The 17,007-nt window shown below is 28.9% G+C and overlaps 1 protein-coding gene across 1 annotated transcript in view; it reads right to left on the reverse strand.

Annotated features, from left to right (window-relative positions):
* Window positions 1-2,862: 2,862 nt before the first annotated feature.
* Window positions 2,863-17,007, reverse strand: part of LOC143223158 (androgen-induced gene 1 protein-like) — a 49,665-nt gene continuing 35,520 nt past the window's right edge. Inside the window, exons 3-8 of the mRNA XM_076450724.1 lie at window positions 15,148-15,340; window positions 13,264-13,389; window positions 11,424-11,525; window positions 5,405-5,520; window positions 4,481-4,632; window positions 2,863-3,477 (exon numbers count right to left, since the gene is read on the reverse strand). Coding sequence (XP_076306839.1) covers window positions 3,440-3,477; window positions 4,481-4,632; window positions 5,405-5,520; window positions 11,424-11,525; window positions 13,264-13,389; window positions 15,148-15,340 — 727 coding nt within the window. The 3' untranslated portion in view covers window positions 2,863-3,439. The remainder of the gene's footprint in view (window positions 3,478-4,480; window positions 4,633-5,404; window positions 5,521-11,423; window positions 11,526-13,263; window positions 13,390-15,147; window positions 15,341-17,007) is intronic.

Here is a 17,007-nt window from a genome sequence, read left to right on the forward strand (position 1 = left end):
AGTGGGATTTGACTGTCACTTTGTAATTTATTTATGACCCAAAGGTATGGTGCCTGAATTTTGTTTTTAATGTAAAGAGACATAAATCATAGATTCTCAGATCCAGTCTGTTACACTGGGCATGAACGATTTATAACGAGGAATATTTTATTTGGCCTTTTTATATTATTCATGTAATTCAGTCGCTAAGAAGCACTCTGAATTTTCTTTTTTAATGAGTTTCTTTTATAGTATTTTTGTGATGAAACTTTATTCATGATTATCAATTAATTAACCCTTTCGTTATGGATTGGGTGGAATCCACCAACGTAATTATCCATGAGAGTAATTAAACTGTGATTTTTGATAATGTACAAATGTGTTTATAAGATTTTGCAGGTTACTGGTAATGATCACGAAGCTTTTGTACTCAAAATATCAGTTTTTGAAATAAGTATTTAGATTTTTTTAATTAAAGATTAAAAATACTTTTATGGATCAGAAAATTTTCAAATTTCACATGTAAAATCTTTACAACCTGCAGTTAAATATCCTTTATTTTTTAAGAAAAACTTTACATTTTATCTGCTTATTTAACTCCTGAAATAGAATCTCTGTATGTGTTTGGTACATTTGATAAATCTTACAATCAACACAAAAATAAATAAATTAAGTTTTTCTTTCTAGAATAATTAAAAATTGAGACTCAAGAGCACAAATGTTTAGCCTAACCAGCTTATACGTCATAACGTTATACATTTATTATTTTTATTACACTGATGTTTCAACCACTGCAAACATCACAGCAGTTACAGTGACACACTGTACATGAATTCATGTTACCATATCAAAAAATATAAAAATGACCTTTGAAAGTGACCTGTCTTCGCTGTGATTTAGTGAACTAGTATTTTGTAAAATATATTAGGTTGTTGTAGGTTGCTAAGCTTTAGAAATTTTGTACATGGAGAATGAGAAATGAGATAATTATTTTATGTTTTATATATACATTTCAATAACTAAAAAATCATTAATATATTAATACAACAAATTTTCACTATAATTTATCAAGTTTAGTAACTGAGCTATATTAGTGTCTAAACAAAATGTAAAATAGGTGAAAGACTCAACTTAATCAGCAAATGGTTTGTCTTAAAAAAAAAAAGAAGACATTCATTATATTTGAAAACATCTGTGAAAAAAAAACAACACACTTTTGGCATTTTGAGTTTTCAAATGGTTATTCATGTTATATGTAGGAGTATATAATGAACCCCTTCCAAAAATGGAAAGAGGCAAGTTTGATTCAGTATCACAATATCTCAGCAAACCAAAAGACAGAAGGTTCTTATTTTGTATTTTAGATTTTCAATATTGGTAATTTGATTTCCTAATTTCTACAAAACTACAGACTTTGTATTTTGACATCACAAACATCTAATGTGAACCTATGCTGCATTCAACATACCATGCACACACACAAATCAGTGTTTAGGTGTGTTTTTTCCAATATTTGCTTTTGAATTAAAAATTATGAATTTATGTCATTAAGTTTGGTATTATACTGTAGATTATAATTAAGATTTTCATGTTACACATTATTTAAAGTAGTAGTTCAATAAAAATTCTGAATGTGAGTAAACAAACAAGATGGTCTTTGAACCATATGGAAAGAGTTAATAACATTTTACATCTAAAGTAATTTATAATTAAACTTTGTTCCATGAAATACAGTAAGTATAGCTGAACATATTATGCAACTATTGGTACCCAACTAGTGATTCAACACATTCTGATCATCATAGGTTTATTTTTCTTATATATTCATAATACATGTGCTAGCTGTCCCTAATTTAGCAGCGTAGACAAGAGGGAAGGCAGCTAGTCACCACCACCTCTTGGCAACTCTTTTACCAACGAATAGTGGGAGTGACCGTCACAATATAACATCTGCACAGCTGAAAGGGTGAGCATGTTTGGTGTGATGGGGATTCAAACCCATGACCCTTATATTATGAGTTAAGTGCCTTAACCATCTGCCCATGCACATAGTTAATTTTCTAAATGATTGACTCGTTAATTTAGGTTGTTTTTTTTTCTGAAATGTATGCATTTAGCTTCCTTTAAATCAACATATATTAAATAAATAATAGCCAGAGTAGATGAAAAAATGAAACAAATGCTTATACTGGTAGTTCTATACTCAAATATATCAGCAATTTGCTTGCCTGTTTTTAGTTTAAAAAAAAAAGAATGTTATATTTTTGACAAATACCCATTTGAAGCCTTTTAATCATTGGAGTATATGTTTTAATCAAAATAATATAATACTGTTTATCATTGGTATTCATCTTAGAAAGCACTCTGCTTGTTACTAAAGATCATATTTTGATGGATTTTGAAACAGGTATCACACTTCAGTCATTACATTATAGATATGATTCCTTATGCATATAAGTTAAAGATTACTGAAAAAAAATATATGCATAAGGAAAGCCATCAAAATATGATCTTTACATTCCATGAATGTTTGAAATTATGGTTTCTAAAACTTAATTGGAATCTATGTATTTATATAATTTTCATTACCAATCAGTTACTTTTGACACTGACCCACTATCTTGAACTTAACATTAAGCCTAAGCACATGTATTTTGTGTATCTTATGTAACATATACTTGTTCTACACAGTACCATTATGTCAGTTTTAGACTTCTTTGATTGCTTAAAAGTCTTTTCTAGATGGTTTCATAAGTTGATATAAAGGATCTGGTCTTATTCTTTGATTAAATGTGTTCAGTGACAAAACTCTGGATATTCCGTATATACTTTTGGTATGTTGTATTGAAAGCTGTTAAGAAAAAAAGAAGCAAAACATGAACATTAAAGGAAGTGGGAAATTTATTGTATAAGATGGATATTAATCTAACCCACTGATAATTAAGTACAAAATCTAATGTTGCGAGTGAGCAACATAAATGTTTATATAAAAATTTAAACCACGAAAAAGTTTTTGTCTCCACTAGGTTTGAGCTTTTAAAATGAAGGAATTATTTATTGTGAATAGCATAAAATCTATCACCAACTAAATTCAAAATCTATATTTGTATGTAAAATTATATATAAAATTCCATAACTTTGAACTAATGTTAAATCCAGTTTTAATTATACCTGGATTTACCTATAAAAACATGGGAAAATCCAACTCTATAACATGAAAGCTATCAGTGCAAACCTACTGATAGTTAAAAAAATTATTATTGTAATAAACACCGTGGAACTGTATGTATAAAAATACATAACAATTAAGTACTAACAATCATGGCAATTCCACTAGATTATCACTATAAGATCATAGAACTGCCATTGAAATTTGAAATTACTTGGATATCTTGATGAACAAACAGTGGTTATACATTTTGTTGTCTTGATTCAACTCTTATACAGGAATCTATTCAATCTATTTCATTTTTCTTTTGTCATTTCCTGCATAAGATCCTGAAATCAAAAAAATGTATAAATGGCCAAAAGAAAGTTAAACAATAGTAAAAAAATCAAACTTAATATTTAAAAACTTTAAATAAAATCCTCAGCTGGACAATTTTTTTTGTTAACATTTCAACTGATGATACAAGATATTCATATGAACCCATTAGTTTATATTTGATGTTGAATAATTAGTTAAGAAAATCCCAGACACATAGATATTTTTTTACGTATATCTGTTATATTGCCCAAATACATACCTGTGTCACTAAATTGGCTAACAGCTAAATCACTTTCTGAAAATGTAAAAGTGATGACAAAACTTTCCTTGTGAAAGGCATTTATAAAAGATGGGTTTGAATGTACAAAAAGCTGCAAAAATATTTATATTCAATAATAAAATATGTCATAAAAATGTTATTAGATACAGTTATTGATTTTTAATCAATTTATTTTCCTGCATAAATGAATACAATAACTGTAAACTCATATGTGAAATTTATTTTTGGTCTCTAGGAAAATAATACACTAAGTAATAATAAAATGTGTATGTGTTCTAATCATTCAACCTGACTTTGGTTCTCTTTTTACTACCTGAGTACCAACTGCTAATCAAATAATTAAGAGCAAACACAATATGACAACAATGCACATGGCTTCCTTGAAAATGTAAAAGGAGTGAGGTTCAAACACTGTTTTCAGTATTAAAAGAAGCTACATAAGTCTACAGTTTAAATAAAAGAAACTGTATGCTATACATAAGATTTAAAAGATTACTATTCATGATGAGTGGAAAGTACAGTTATTATATTTTTTAATATCAGAACAGGACTGGGTATTTTTCAGATGGAGTACCTAGTTCCAAATTTTCTACCTATGCTGACCTCTAACATGTGTATACACACACACACAAACACACACTTAGATAAATACAGGGTGGGGAAAAGTGACTACAGCAACTTTTGCCACATCCTGGATATATATAACTAAAATTGAAAATGAAGATTTTACTTACTCCAAACAGTGGAGTTCAAGGATTCACCTAGTAAATAAAACAGTACCATGATAATGCCACAGCCAATAAAGAAAGCTACACGCAGGCTCCAGTTCAATACTTCCAAAATAGGATACACCCAAAAATCCAATGCTATTGAGAGAGAGACCACCCTGACAAGAGAAAACGTTAGCATTAAGTAATCTTGCAGAACAATATCCTACTTGGTTCTTACATAAGTACATACATCTTTGTTAACTAAGTACATATGTGAATACACAATTCTTAAATATTTAACTTTGCAACAGGCCTTACTTTGTACATCCTGTAAAATAGTGCAACTTCACAAATACCAATAATTTAGTCACATTTAAATGGACTTCGACTTTGAAAATAAATTGGGCTGTTATTTAACAAAGTATTTTTATGTCAGTCTTTATTAAACAAATATGGATAAGTTTGTTTTATTCATGGTAACTGAAAAACACAGTTTAAGAAGTCAATTTAACCCAGAGATACAATACCTTATAATTTAAGAGTTTTTGAGAGGTCCACCTTATAAAGTGTTTAGAGTATCACATCTCTGTGTTAAGTCTGTTTCAAATATCACAGGAAACAAACTACTCCAGAAAGTAACTTGTATATTTTCACCTAAGAAGATGGAATTACATCCACTTCCATGCTTTGTACATTTCTTGTCCATCTTTATTTTTTTTTTTTAAATTAAGAAAGAATTAGATTCTGGAAGTTAAGTTCTTCTATGAGCTTCATGAATTTTTGGTTTACTTTCTTATCTAATAAGCATATAGAAAAATTAGACTGAGAAAGTGTTATCTTACAAATTATAACTTTCTTATACTATCAATAAAAAAAACAGATTAGTCTGAGGATATGAACTGTTAGCCTGAATTACAACATCTAATTTATAAGTAAATACCATTTTACCATGTTAAGTAAACAGCAACAAAGGATATAAGAGTGGCCATGCCTATTTTCCGAGAGGGGTGAGGGTGATGACAAAGCCAGATTTCAGTCAGAAGCAATGGAAAGATGGTAGTATGCTATCAAAATAATAAAAAGGAAATAATGAGATAACATGCCAGCCAAGAAAAGAATTCTTTATCTCCACCTTAAATTTTGTTGTTTATTCTTAAAAATATAAAACTTTGTTTTGGTAACCTATATTTGTGACATTTCTACCCATAGGATCAACTACAAAAGTTTACTTTTAAGATGCAGTCTTAGATACGTAATTAAGAAAATACATTACATAACCAGGGGACTTTTTTCTTTGTATTGTCAAGACAAATAATATTACAAAGCCATAGAGCAAAAATACTATATTTAGTGTACATGATAATTATTATAGAATATCCTATGCTTTACTATATCCAGCAAGGCCTGACATTCACTAGTAATTCCAATTACATTATTCATACAGGTAAAAACTGGGAATGCTTTGAGCATTTACTGACAGTAAATTTTATTGTATTCCACACTTTTATTTCCATAGAGTTTCTTTGTTATAGCCATTTCAGAAAGGTGGTATAGCCATGATTAGAATAATCAACACTTAGAGGAGGGCATATACACACACAAAACTCTGAATGCTCTGATGACATCAGAAGTGTAATTTTTTTCTTCTTCTTTTACACTGACAGAGGAAAACAAAATCAAAGAAGAATTTCAAATGTGATGAAAATACACGACTTACCCACAAAGTATCAGTTGTAGGTTTACAATAATAATGATAATAATTAAAAAAAACAACTAAAGGTACTTAATAAAACTCTAAATAAAGGTTTGTTAACACCAGAACTTTAGTCTGGCAGATGAAATAAAAAACCTTCAAATACATCTCACATCCACATAGCCAAAGGAAAAGAGTTTTATCCACCACATGAAAGAGCATGTGCAATTAATTCCTTAAATAAAAAGCATAAGAAAAACACAAATAGCACACTCATTTAAGTTCATGAAGTAAGAGAAATGTCTTATGAAATAATAAACACTTTATTTTAGTGGATTTCAATCTTTTTTTTTTCTTTTCAAGTAAAACAATCACAATTTGTCTGGAAACTTAAGATACCATGTATTTTAAGACTTAAGCCACAGGCTACTTCAAGTGTCTCTTTTTCGATCTTTTTTGTTACACACACAAATAAAAGCATTACAGATGATGAATCCCGTAGTTTTGAAATGTATATACAAATCTTATTACCAAGCACAACACCAGTCTCTGACTGACAAATTCAAACCATAAAGAATTTGGTTGTTGATAGATAAATATCACTAACTTCTAAAAACTGTCATAATAAAAATAAATTTGTGTGGATAAACTACCATAAATATTATATGTTATACAATTTTGCAGAATTAACAATTACTGATTGATTTTTGAGCTTACATTTTAAAAGACTGACTGACAGTCATTTCCACTGGCTCATAACAATAGTTTCTTTGTGATGCTTGTCTAAGCGAGATTGTTTCAGATGAAAAAAGTACTCAAAAAACTTTATTATGTTAGTAAGACAGAGAAGATAAGTAATCAACTAGAGTTCAGATTTAAACTAAGAAAATGTGTTACTTAGTATTTCTTATTGTCAGCAACTTATGTAAAACAGGTTCTACTTTATAGCTCAAAATTGCCAGTTGTTGTAAAACATTTAAATTCTTGTTACCAGGTGATATAATAAGTACAATTTCTGCAGTAAATATGATAATGTGATCTGCCAGTCAGTCTAGAATATATTTAATTTGCTTCATTGCTTTCTCAAAAGGAATGGACAGTTTATAGTAGGCCAATGTTTGAAAAAATATCAATTAAATGAAAACAAACACTTATATTAAAAACAAAAGTATTGTAAACCACAGAGGAAATAAATAAACAAAATGATAACTAAATGAAAGATCACACAAAGGTAGTTAGTGATACACTGAAAATACCAACATTTCATGGCAAACTTTAAAAATAATGTAGTTGTAAAAGCATTTAATTAGGATACAAAATTTCAGATTATAACAAAAGTACAATACGGTCCAAGATCCCAAAAGAGATGTTTACAAGATTGTAATGGAAGATCTAAAACATAAGAGCAGAAAAATAGAGACACAAACAATGTATTTGCATTGAATTGAACATCAAGTTACTGAACTGGAATGGAAGTATTAACTTGGAATAAATTTTAATGTTTTAATGCTAGATAAAAGGTTGATGTGAAAAATGATCTATTCATAAGTTAATGAAATCAAAACTGGAGAGCTAAGTCACATGTTAATTAATACTCATGATACAGCTATCATTAAATTCAAAGTAAGTTAATATTAAATGCAAGGCTTGAGATTGGAGGAGATATCAAGAACTTGTAAAGACTGCAAAATATAAATGACCATAAAACAAAAATCAAGAAAGGAAACAAAACTTGAAAAACTGAGATGGTGAGAAAAATGTTACACAAGAAAATGGAGATCATGAAAGGAAACCATACAGTCTTCTCAAAAATGTACCAAAATAGTCTGATGTAAGTCACTCTATGATACTGCACAAATGAAAAAATAATTAAAGCATGTCTTTACAATGATATTGGATATTGGGATCAATTATCAGAAAACAGAGATCTACCTACTGCCAAGTAAGAAAATTAAGGAGATAAAAAGTTACGAAAAAAGTATTAGGACCATTTAAACTTGTGTACATGAATGTGCCCTTTTGTGCAAGTCATGACTTTCACAGTAGTACATTCAAAATCAACTTTACTATCATGTTATATCAATAAACTTGATAAGAAAATGCATTCTATAACCAAATGTTAATATTATACAAGTTTCAATTTCTTAATTTCAAAAAAATTCTTTAAAAAATCTCAATTGTTATTTTTCTGTGTCAAGTAATGTACTAGAGCTCTGATTTCTACACTTTTGAATTTTCTAGCTTCAAAAATAGCTATTCTAGTTTCTAACTAAATATACATAACTATACACAAGTACAAGCAAAATCTAAAATTTTCATCTCAATCTTCTTCATTTGCTGAATATCAATAAATTCATTAAGCTTACCAGAAAAGCCCCTCCTCACCTTCAATTTGAGTTTTTTACTGATGAGCTTCATAAAGCTTAGACATGTTTCTAACCAAATTAAAAAAAAATTCTTTATATGACACAAATAAGGTTTGTTTACTTTTGACAAGGACAATATTCAAACAACAGGAATATGCTATTTTTTGTGATGATATTGTTGCTTTACATATCAAAACATTTTAAACGTTTTTACTATTATAGTGACTGATAAGTATTCTAAAACAAATATTCAAAACTACATAGATTATTTTTGTACACTCAAACTTCTAAGATTTGATAAGGCGTAGTAAAGAAAGTCTGAGTACAAAAGAAAAGAGTGACTAAATCATATAGTATTTCTTAATATTTTTATTTATTGTTATATATTTCTTAATAAATTAGCTAAAATGTAAAAAGCATAAATTGCTAAGCTAAGCAAAACTTGTTTAAATTAAAGCATTTAAAATTCTGCAAGCTTAACTTAATCAGTGTTTAGTAGTTTTCATATGATGATCTGTCAGAAACAACTAATGGCTTCATGGATGTGAATATCACTTCTCCAGTGAGTATGATGTACAGCAATAAAACAGATGTTAAAAGATTAACAGTTGAAACTGTTAAGTAATTTGGATTTTATTGATAATTAATGTAGTTATTTCAGAGAAAAAATATAGTATTTCATATTTCATATCTGTCTACAGTACATTGATGATTTCTCTACAGATGCAAGAATCAAGTATGCTGCTAGTGTTAGGCTGAAGAAAAGGAGGAAAAATAAATAATTTTCTCCCCCTAAATAACTTACCTTTCATTTAGGTGGTTTTAAATGTTAAGGAAACAAAATAGGAAAAGTATGAGAGAAAAATTAGAATTTTTATGCATTATGAAAATTTCCCTTCAATGAAGTTCCACAAAGATGCACTCACCAAGGTTTTAGAAATTTGGACATATGTTTAGTTTAATTAATTTATTACAAAATCTAGTTTTCTTGTATGTAGTACTTTTAATGTTTACAAAATGTTTGCCAAATTTCGCAGAGATATGCTTTGTAAACATAGTTTTAGTTTGTAATGATTCACAGTTATGTGGATCAATCAAATATTAAATTTACATGTTATTTAGTCTTGGATTTGTAGTATGGATATTGGCAGGTAGATGTTATCAACAGAAGTTGCAAGAAAACTGCACTTACAGAAAGATGATGAATAGTTTTGTGTTATACCATTTGGACTCTGTTAAGGTTCTATAATGTTTGAAAGAGTAATGGAATATGTTCTAATTAAAATACCATAGCCCAGTGGTTTCCAAGGACTTTTTTTTTCATTAAAGAAACCCTATCTGACTCACCTTGATTTGCCTGACACCCTTACTGCTATGCACAATGTATTTTTTGTAGTTTCTTATGCTCTTAATTATTTTCAATGTGGTGAAACTCTTGTAATACCCCCTCATAAACTTGCCACAATGCATCGGTGTGTCATGACAAACAGTTTGGAAATCACTGCCACAGCCTATTATTATGGTAAATAGCATGATGTACTGATTGATAATTAATATCCTATAATATCAGAATAAGTAATAAATTTTTAAAAATATTTCTTTACTGGCACTATACTATGAGTTTCCTGTTAGAAAAAAATAAACAGCATCTTAATCAAAGCAATTTGTAACAATTGTTATCAGTCTCACTGTGATTTAATGCCACACTAACTATCATTATCTTAAACTATACATTATTTCATAAAATGTTTGGTGGGGTCAGAGAATAAAAACCAAACAGAAATGAAAATTATTTTACTATTTTTTTAACTTTGAACATACAGAACACGAAGACTTACAACAAATATTAAATCTGTACAGCACTGATATCATTAATTAGTTTACAAAATTCTTAAAATCATGTAGTAAAAGGGGAATATAAGTTTTTGGAGTATGGATTACTTTAACCTATTTTTGTCTAAAAACTAGACAGGAATAATGAATAATTACATCTTTAAGGAATGATAAGTTTTTAGCAAATATATAGTTGGGATACATAGAAAAATTCTACAAAAAATGATAAATCTATTGTTTCAGGTATACAGAGCTGCAGTGAACATAAAATTGGATATCTTATGTTGCTTTTCTCTGTGAAGTACAAACATTACACAAGGATAAAATACCAATCCTAAGGTATTTTTAAGCAAACAATCGTGATACATTCATAATTATTTTCACTAATATTTTATGATTTGATATCCAAGCACACCTGGTCATGACAGGATAAAATATTTATTTGAATTTGCTGGTAATAAATGTTTTACAAAACATTGTGATATATCTATACATTTTACAGTTATTAACACATGCTCTGACATCCACCTGTTGCCTTTTTTATTAGAGTGTAATCAATGTTTTATGATAAAAGCATTATGAAATATGTGTGTATCATATTCAATATTAACACATGGAAATCTCCATACCAGTAAGCTTGTTGTCATTGCTGCTTGCTTTAATTATGTGACATGTCAAATGTTAGAAAGAAAGGATTCAACCAAATAATTTTCTCATGTAAGCCTTTCAGAGGGAATCAATGATTGAAGATGGTATAAACACAAAAGATTTTACACAGTTTTCTACCCACAATCTACATATAAGCAGCGACTTAACCATATAAAACTACAAAGTAATCACTAAAAGGTCACAGAGTCTATATGAATAAGGTCAGTATATTTGCTAAGCCTAAATAATATAATAAAGCTAGGATGCAGTTTGTAGGGATAAAGATAGTATTTTGTAATGCTAAGTACAGTATTTTAATAACAATACATATTTCTTCAAACTTACATTAAATTTATAATACCGAGGACAGCATTCAAAGATAAAGAGTACTTTCTAAAACTACTGCATGATTTGTAAGGATACTTACCGATACATGATTTAACCATGCTGGATAGAAAGCATCAAGAGCACGAGGAAGAATTAGCTCTCTGTCAATCAAGTACAGGACCCAGAAGACAGCAACAACAAACTGTGACACAAGAGGAAAGATACATTTCATTCTTAATTAACTACAGCATTTTTGCAACAAATATTTCACATTATAAAGTTTGTCATTGGTCAGTTTGTTTGTTTTAAAATTCTTGCAAAGCTACATGAGGGATATCTGTGCTAGCAGTCCCTAATTTAGCAGTGTGAGATTAAACAAAAGGTAGCTAGTCATCACAACCCATAGCCAACTCTTTTACCAATAACTAATGAATTTGACTGTCACATTATAACACCTTTACAGCTGAAAGGGCAAGCATGTTTGGTGTAATTTGGATTTAAACCCATGACACTCAGAATATGAGCCAAGTGCCCTTACCACTTGGATATGTTGTTGGTCAGAATATGTAAACCTCTTATTTGCAATTGAATAAAACTGAAAGCAATCCTAATAAGAGCTGTGTTGATAAAAGAAAAAAATCCAATCATTTATATCAAATATTATGTTTCAATGTTATAATAGATTTAGACACTTTTTAGACTAGTTATTTTCCAAAAGTTACTTTTATTTGACAAAATATCTTAACTTTTTTAACAAACTTAAACAACAACAACAGCCTAAAATATGGTGTGATAATTTGTTGAAAATTTCACTGTGTTAAAAATTCTGAGAGAAATTCTAACCAGACATTCAGAAAACATTGAATTTTGAAGTTTACTTTAGTCACAGTAATTACTATATACAGATATATGATTTTGCCCATACTCTGAAAATGTTTTCACATGTCCCTTTGAAAAGAATACATAAAACAAAAAGAATCTTCATACATCAGCTTAAAATATTGGCTATACTACAAAATTAAAGAAAAAATTAAAACTTAAATAGATGGGTAGTATGAAATTCAATCATTAGTTATGGTATGCACCAATATTTTACATAAATAAAAATATATTGCTTAAATGCAAAAAGTCCAAAATAAATATGAACATGTGTAAATGGACATTTCTTCTTGAAAAACATTTAAGTGAAAACAACAGAGAATAATACCAGTTTTGATATACTCTGCTGTGATGTGATTAGAGCTAATGATTGTTTCTTACAACAAATCTAGACATTTTGAGTTAAAAGCATAAAAAAAATCATCTTAACTTGACACTTTTCACTGTAGTAACAAAGAAACAGTGTTTTATTTTGGTTACTACCAATTATATATTTTAAAATAAAGTTACAATACTTCTAAATCAAAATATTTTATTTTGACTTGTCCACATGCCACCTATCACTGAAGACTTATACTACAGGAAGTTTTAAAGCTTAAAACTTCAAACAACAATACTAAGTATATAATTAAGAATTATTTTCCAAAGAGGCTTGTAGTTTTTATTTCCTTAAAACACCTACAACTTATGACAAAGTAGCCATTCAGTTTTTTTTGTCAATGTAATTACATTTTGAATACAGTTGATAGTGAAAGCCACAACTACATTCTCAGCACTGATGTGGCTAGTTTTTGACTTGTCCTTATAATGCAATAATTCTAATTAGAAATTAATTATTTTAAGACAATTCTTCTGTGCTTAAGACCTTCAAGACATATTAGTAATGTAGTGATCTAAGTCATTAATCATCATATTTTGCAACTGTAAACTTAGAATTCACCTTATCTAAGTTGTATGTTTTAACATTAAATAAACTACTGTAGACTGAAATAGCAATGTAACATCATAAATATGATAAAAATATCAAAGGTAAGAAATAAATTTTTTTTTGAAATACATACATTTCCAATAGGAAGAGCCAATGATGTGAAAATAATGTCCTTGTATTTATCCAACTTCTCTTTAACCGAATTCTTTGGAATGACATCAGAGATGAAGCACAAACCAAACACCACAAATTGAAGAATCTGAAGAAGGGAAAGGTCAAAATATCAAATCTGGAGAAAAGAAAAGATCAATATTTCACTCACCTCAAACAATGAACAAAAATTCACACAAAGAAGACTGTTGTCTTGTTATATAGATGTGTACAACATTTAATTATATCCAATTTCAATTCCAAGTGTACACATAATAGCTAATATATTAGTTTCTATGCCTAAACCTATAAGAAGAAAAGATCAATTGGTTACATAGATATATGAATTTTTCATAAAGATCAGATATCCAACAGTGAGCTATTCAACCAAACACATACAAAGCTCTGAAACTATTAATTTACAAACAGACTTTTTCAAATGCCATGAGATGGTGGTAAATAGATTTAAAGATCTTTCTGGGTTAAAAATAAGACCTTACTGAAGTTGTTAGTCGAAAAATATACTTGTGAACCATCTTCTAATGTAAACATTAAAATGAAAAAAAATGTTAAAGAGCATATATTTTATACACACTATAAACTTATTAAGAATGATATTGGTGTGCAGTTGCTGTTGTGAGAGCTGTTATTGACACTGATTCTGTCAAGCAATTTAATATTCCACAACTGTAGTCAAGGAAGGCAGCCTTGTGGTTGTGAAGTTAAAGCCACTGCAAAGTACCTTTTATTTTGTGTGTGTAATCCTATGAGCATATCTCTCTTAAACAAATGAAAAAATATGTAATCTCTGCTCATTAGCACTGGCTACGCAAGTAAAGATAATGTTCATATCTGTACATGAAGTAGTCTTACTGGAATATGAAAAATCTATTCTCACATAACTAAACACTGAATGGACTGCACTAATAAGAATTATAGTTTTGAAAACCAGTAAAACATAATACCATTAAGGATAAAATCTAACTATCATATATTTGTTGAGTTATTAACATGAGATTAGAGCAAAACATTTATTTTTGGCAAAAACTAAAAATCAACTTCATAGTAATCATAATTAAGTACAGTTTTCTTGCATTCTATATAAAGCAGTTTACAATAATTGATCAAATTGATAATTAGTTGAAAAAATGGTTTTGTATTTAATATTTTTGTCAATCCAGTTATTTCTGATATAGTTGTAAATTTGAGTTAATTTGTTTGAAACATCAAAATATAATTGATATCAATCATTGGACTGTTTTTGACATTGGGATTATGTAACTAGGCAGTACTGTTCTAAACACTGAACTTTTTCTCATAGTTTCACAAAGTATTATATTACAAAGTAAAGCAAACTACTAAACACAGAGAATACACAATAATGAAAATGTTTAAATGTAATCACTAATGCAAAACTAATAAAAATCTTGATTGAATAATGTTAATATTACCTTAGTAGTAATGATAAGAGAAAAATATTTTTGCTTATTCATTTTTTTTAAATTGAGAAATGGCAAACATAGAAACTGAGGTAGAAGTTTTGTTATAATATTTTATAAAGTCTCATTATTAATTAACAAAAAAATATCAATATATTTTAAATGTAAAATTTATATTTCTAACATACAATAATTGTGAAAGAGTATTTTTATGAAGTTTCTTTTATTTTTTGCATTTTACACCTATTGTTGAAATTTCTTATAATTAAAACTATACTGAACTGGTAGCAAACTGTTTAGAACACTGTATTTGTAAAAGGACTTTATAAATTGAAATTGTTTTGCTTGTTTATGGAAAAATTCCAAGAAAGTACAAAAACTGGGTAAATTAAAAATGCATAACATTATCAAGCATGTAGAAAACTTACAACATTCCAGTATGTAAGGAACTTCAAATGTCCAGCAAACTTTCCCTGTGGTTTCCTGGGCGGAATAGTCAGAACAATTTCGTAATAGTAAATTGCCAATCCATACAGCAAACAACATGAAAGGTGAAAGGTTGGATGGAGAAAACTTTTAATATTCATGATGAACTTGGTTTGAGCTAGACAGCAATGGTCCCTGATGCATGCACATGAAAGTTTTAAGAATGTAAAGAACAGTTTAAAACAAGACTGGGTAGTTAACATTATAAACATTTTTGATAATATACAAAACATAACTAAGTTTAAAACACAAGTTAAGACAATTTCATTAATACCAAAATGGCTAAAAAATCCTGTAAAATGTTTCAACACAGTCTTTTTTACAGCAACACAAAACAGAAAAAGGAGAAAGTTTTAACAAATGATGCTATTATATATGTTTATTGATATTTGTGGTTACATAAAAGACAAATTACAGGACTTTTCTTTCAAAAGACAGTTAAAAAATTAGATAAATTGAAAACATTTATAGCCAGTAAATAGCTAAAATAGCTACAAATATGATAAAGTCGGATTGTCATAATTTCCACTGAAACTTTCAAATGTCAAAGAGACACCACGAGATTAAAAATTTCTAAAATGGTACTACTGTTGAAGAGAATAGCAATGGCACAAAAGTAAAATGTGGGAAACAGTGATGTGTATATGTATATTAGGTGATCAAGCAATTGCAAATGAAAACAGTATGGGTAATGTGTACCTTGATTAGGATAACTTTTTCCTTCACATTATTGTGTGAACTAGATTACCAATCAGTAATGCTAAATTTCAGCTAAAAAAAGTTTCTTAAGTCACTACTTACCCCACATCGTCTACCAACTTGCACAAAGCCTAGCCATATATAAATGGAAAAAACAAGAACAAAGACTTAATATTACTAGTGGAAGTCAACTTGGCTTCTGTGTCATCAGGAATGTTCCCTGTAATACCAACATGAGAAAGAATCCAAGAAACTAAATAAATATGTACAATATATAGAATGAGCCAGCCATTTGGGAATATTTAAGTAAGCCAGGCAAAAACAGATGCTAAAATGATTCCAGGGTCTTCAAAGAGCTGTACAAGTCTGTATGGATGATACAGTTCTGTACTATTTATTTTCTCTATATCCACAGCATGACTAAACAACTCAACAATGGGTAAAATTTCTATAGCTTGTGAGCTACAAGACTTACAGCCAATAATTACAGAACTCACACAGTTACCTGAATTATAAAGAGCCACTTACAAAAACTGATATAGAAGCATAGCTCAAAACTTATTACAGTTGGTACTTGAAGTGAGAATAACTTACTTTTTTAGTTACTTCAAAGACATTAGAGCAATGCTGATAAATGATGTAAAGAATAGGCACTATCTCCAATATCAGGTCACTCTCATTCAATTCTGATTGTATGCAAAGTCCAAAGAGTAAAGCCCACCAGAGCAAGACGGCATACTGCCAGGTGGAATACTATGGTATTGGTTGAAGTTTTACAGCATACTGCAAAAAAGTTGCCACTATAAAATGGGAAGTAGTTGTTAAAAAGACTATATATCTAAGTTCTTGGCTGGAGAAGTATTGAAAGCCACCACACAGAACTGAGACTTTGATGATGCACAGTTTCTAATATCTTTAATGCAGAATCCATCAATAAGCCATAGATCAGAGACCATTAACCCAGCTTACATTCAACATTAGCACAATGAATCTTGAACACACAGCATTTATTCACTCCCCAAAAGAATGATGAGAAGAAGCAGCATATGTTTATTGTCCTTGTACACTTAGTTGTTTAATTTGTGGAATAAAAGATAAATTTA

Source organism: Tachypleus tridentatus, chromosome 8 (assembly GCF_004210375.1).
Source record: "Tachypleus tridentatus isolate NWPU-2018 chromosome 8, ASM421037v1, whole genome shotgun sequence".
NCBI lineage: Eukaryota > Metazoa > Arthropoda > Merostomata > Xiphosura > Limulidae > Tachypleus > Tachypleus tridentatus.